Here is a 4,890-nt window from a genome sequence, read left to right as displayed (position 1 = left end):
GAGCTTTCTCATCCTCCTGATTACACTCATGGGTACAAATGTTCCTGGCTTGACTCTTGAATGCACATCCAACAGGGGTCTGGTACACCTGGTCGGGTAAATCATGTCCGTCACCTCCATCCGGTACAGGTGTATTGGTGACATCCAGTAATATCTGTGGTTGGATGTCTGTTATCTGTGTTTGACAAGCAGCAGTTGATTTATGTGATACTCTATTGTCTTGTGAACTGATTTCCAGGTTGTTTCTTTCTTTCTTTTGCACGTTGAGATGTGGCTCCGTTTCACCAACAATGTCAAAATCTTTGTCATCCTCACACGAAAACTCTGAAAGACTCTCAGAGAACGGCAAATCTTCCCAAGCCAAGGAGCTTGACAAAAATGTTTGGGTGAGTTGTCGGGTAGAAAACGTCTTCTCCTTGGAGATGCTGTGGCCAGGTGGGGGGGGGGCTGAAGCAAGTGTTCGGGATGGACGTGTTTCCAACGACTTTCTCGGTTGATGAGCACGGGTATTTGGAAGTACCGCACTCTGAAGAAAGAAGAGGCGACGGCGCTTTCTCCTCTGTGACTTCACGGTTCTGCGGGCAGCCTCTCTGTGCACGATGTGGTGTTTTTCTGTTTTCTGTCTGTCGGCTGTTCTCATCTCCGCTGTCCAGGAGACTGAAGCCTTCCTCCTGCTCTGCTGATGAAGTAACCAGTCCAAGGGACTGTTCCCATGGAGGGGTGGGAGCAAGGGTGCCATCCTGGTACTGTGAACTAGGAAAAGAAAAGCAATTAAAAAAAAAAATAAAATGAAAAGGCACATGTGAAGTATAAAGACAAAAAGCATGTGAAACTAGCCTTATTTTTACAGTAGATCGAGAGAATCAAGAGCAGACTTACAGAAGGTTTCAAAAGACACTTAGGACTGTCCATAGACAGACTCCTCTCCCGTCTTATTGAATAAAGACCGTCAGATTTATTCTTTGCAATTTCAGTGTGTTGATGTTTTTCTTACATTTAAAAGAAAACACTTTTAGAGACACAATTCGTAGGAGCTCACAGGCCAAACAGTGAGCTCGTAAGAATACATTCATCCTTCATTTACTCATTCATTCATTCATTATCTTCGGCTCATCTGAGGCCCGGCAGGCTTAGCGGGGTATTTCAGACGTCCCTCTCTCCAGCAACATTTTCTAGCTCTTCCTGGGGGACGCTGAGGCGTTCCCAAGACAGCCGAGATATATAATAACTCCAGCATCTTCTGGGTCTACCCCAGGGCCTCCTACCAGTTGGTAGGCATCCAGGAGGCCTCACCTGACGCTGCAGCAAACTGCCTATCCATCTCCCACTCCATTTTTCAAGACCCTGAGAGACTTGAACATCCATCCATCCTTTGGACAGTGACTGTCTCTTAACACGCAATCTAGCGTTTTCTGGCAGATAATCATGGCCTCAGATTTGGAGGTACTGACTCTTATCCTGACCATGAGAGGCCCTTGAGCATACAGTCACAATTGAGCACCAAAAACATTAAGCTGATGGGTCCAGAAATGTGCGAGATTAGCCATGGATGCATAAACAAGCACACACACACACGACCAAACACATAATCTCCCCATGCTACGCTTGGTAGAGATAATTATCAGATAGAAAGTAATACTTATCAGTAGCTTCTTCGTGTTATTACCTTTGTGGTGATTGGGAAAGAAGACCTGAGGCAGGAAGTGTGGAGTTATTGAAGCTGCTGGCAGGACAATGTTGAGGAATCAGCAGCAGGGCAGCTGCTGGGGGTCTGGAGGTTTTGCTGGGGTCGGTGGATCCCAGCTCATATTCTGCAGCTCTCTGAAGAAGGAGCTGATAATAACTGAGCACTGTGCAGCCTTCCAGGCCTGCAGCTGTGGGGAGAATCATCTGACTGGCAATAAAGTGGACCGCTTCTTTACTGCTGGAGCCATTCGCAGCAGGCACTCCTAACCAAGGCTGACTTTCTGTTTGGGTTACCTAAAAGGACACAGACCAGACCAGGGATGTTTGAGAGCAAGCAGCCTGAATACTAAACATTTGGGTGTGAAAAACCAATATTAATTTAGTTTTGTGTTCATTTGTTTAACATTAACACATAACCCTAGATTTGTTTTGATACTAGCAGCACAGCTCTAGGGATGGAAAGACAATGGTGGTCTGTCGGCTGGTCGGCCCACCACTGTGGTCCAGACTGAAATATTTTACTTGATGTGTTGACAGAAAATGTTGCAAAGACATTCATGATTCCCACAGGAAGAAATCAACTAACTTTTGGTGATCCGTTGACAGCTCTTTAGTTGTTCGATTATTATATATTATATTAGTATCAGCCTATTGATGCAGTAACATGTAAGATGCAAAAGGATGCAACCAGTGAGAAAGCTGGTAGCACTGGAAGAGTTGTCTGGAGCTCTGTAGAGGCATGCAAGGCTTCTAGAGGATGAATCCTAAAGACTTTGGGGATCCTCTGACCTTTCCTCTTCTGCCACCATGAGGTCGACATCTGTGGTTCGTGTTTTTTTTTCAAATTTATTTGACAACTGTTGGACAGATTGCTGTGAAATTTGGTACAGACGTGCACATTCCCCTAAGAATGAATTGTAATCTCTTTGTTGATCCCTTAATTCTTCCTCTAGCCCCATCATCAGGTGAAAATTTATTTTTTCCAATATCAGCAAAACTAATGACATTCCCACCAGCCTCAACTTTGTGTTCAGTTCTAATTAGCAATTGTTAAAATGCTACTATGCTTAAGTAAGACGGTAAACATGGTAACATTAGAATACCAGATATAAACATCTGCATATTAGCAGAGCAACTTTAAGACTGAGATCAGCGTATAGCCTACTTAGCCGGTAGCATTGCTGTCGACTCTTAGTCTTGTTTTAAAGAATATTGAACATGATACATACTAAACAGGTTATTAACTTGTCACAGCTCTCTGGTGGGCCAACTATGAAATGGTGACTCTGTTTCTAAGTTACCAAAAACACTTTTTTGTTACCTATTGGCCAACATAAACACATACACCTAGATACATATCTAGATGTATGTAATGATAAGCTAATATCAGCTAAGTAGAGCAATACATAATCGCAATTGTACCTTTATACCAAAGATAAAATGTCTGCCAATGAAACAATCCTCCACCGCCTTCATCAGCAACGTGGATCTGGTTGACGGTCCATCCGAGTTCTCCACCAACCTACAGCATTACAGAAACAACAGAAACCCACAAGGCTTTCTACTGAACTGGCAAAGAGAGAAACCACCGATATCAAGATGAGCTTTTTAAATGTGCCACACTTAACACTGGTAAAATAAACGCGGGTCTTCCCTCTGACCGACACGGGGTTTACCACAGTGTTGTATAAACATAGTTATGTCACCTTACCTGACACCAAAAAATCATAAAAGGTTAATACACTTGCCAGATATTTAATACTAATAATAGTGTTGTTTAGGCCACAGTCTTGAGTCTTCTAACTACAACAAGAGAACTTGAAACTGAAACTTTAAAAGATCTAAGTGGCTTAATCTTTTCCAGGGGAACCACTGCAACGTGCAGCATACTGAAGCAATGCTGCATGTGGACCAGGAGGTTTCAAGTGAGCAAACCACGCTCAGACTTGAAATATTACCTAAATAAAAGAGTAATAAGTGCAGACATTTTGAGTTGGTTGAAAGATAGCTTCCCGTCGCTCACCTCTGTAAACCTCTTGCATGAATGCCAAAGAATGGGTTCAAGCAGGCTCCAAATACTGTTACTCCAAATATGGAGCTGTCCCGGGCCACCCTCAGTGAGAGACGATATCTGTAATCAACCTGCTCCCTCACACAGCTGTAACCACACTTGGAACATCTGCATCTGTGGAGGACACAGAGAATACAGGTGAACTTGTGTGGATGTGTTAAGTGTGTTTTATAGAGCTAATTTGCAATGCAAGGATACAGCCTTTATATAGTCTAGCTAACGGTACCTCAAAATGAAGTGCTGGTATTGATTTCAGTTCAATTAGATACTGTAAAGTTTTGAAAATACACTTCATGGACCCACTGCGTCCCCTTCAGAACTGAAATGAATCTTCTTCGTTGGTTGTTTAGTGTGTTTACCTCGTCGTGTCCTGCGGCTCAGCATCAATCCTCGAGAAGCAGTCTTTACAGCACGGATAAAACACACAGGCACTCTGCAGAGACAGCACGACGCAATCCACCAGAGCCCGTCTCACAGGCATCCAGCCGAGCTCTTTGGAGAGTAACGTTGAGTTACTCTGAGGCACGGACACTTGGCTGCAGCTAGCAGGCTAACTGAGTGTTGTATTAACTTAACGCTACATGTAACCTCAGCAACTTTAACACCAACAATTGTTCATAAAGATAGAACCATGTGTGGGTTAGAGCTAAAACACACACTTAACGTCTCTAGACTGCCGCTCCACCGCGTACTTCTTCTGCTTGTTTTGGTTTACTGGCGGTTGGAGAGCCAGTTTAGAGGCGCACTGTCGCCGCCTACTGGGCTGCATGTGGAACACACGATTGGCAGTAAAAAAAAAATCTCTGCTTAATTTGGAGGAATTTTAATATAAAAAGACTTGTTTTTTATTGATATGTATTTCACTTACTTATAGAGAATGAAGAACTATTATCAAAGAGAAACAAAAAACCTGTTAATGTATTTTTGGATCTATTTCAATCTATTTTACTGTATTTTTGTGTCTGAATTAACATTTTCGGAAAGTACCAATGCAACAGAAGAATATTTTAATGTGTGTTCACGTTAAACATACTAAAAGCATTCATGTTACATTTCTCTGATAAAAAAATTGACCTGCCTTTGGTACCAAAAGTAATTTCAAAATGCAATTTTATTTTGTCTTGTGAAGTCTG

General features: G+C 42.6%; 1 protein-coding gene across 1 annotated transcript; it reads right to left on the bottom strand.

Moving 5' to 3' along the window:
- Positions 1-311: 311 nt before the first annotated feature.
- On the bottom strand, positions 312-4,431 carry ddias (DNA damage-induced apoptosis suppressor). The gene is made up of 5 exons (XM_031846014.1): positions 4,117-4,431; positions 3,710-3,871; positions 3,109-3,208; positions 1,667-1,980; positions 312-753 (listed from the first exon to the last, which is right to left on the bottom strand). The coding sequence occupies exons 1-5, from the start codon at positions 4,236-4,238 to the stop codon at positions 336-338; spliced, it is 1,116 nt and encodes a 371-aa protein (XP_031701874.1). The 5' UTR covers positions 4,239-4,431; the 3' UTR covers positions 312-335.
- Between the last annotated feature and the right edge of the window lie 459 nt (positions 4,432-4,890).

The sequence above is a fragment of the Anarrhichthys ocellatus genome, unplaced genomic scaffold, assembly GCF_004355925.1.
Source record: "Anarrhichthys ocellatus isolate YVR2014 unplaced genomic scaffold, GSC_Weel_1.0 scaffold6, whole genome shotgun sequence".
Classification (NCBI taxonomy): domain Eukaryota; kingdom Metazoa; phylum Chordata; class Actinopteri; order Perciformes; family Anarhichadidae; genus Anarrhichthys; species Anarrhichthys ocellatus.
This window is presented reverse-complemented; position numbering and strand designations above follow the sequence as displayed.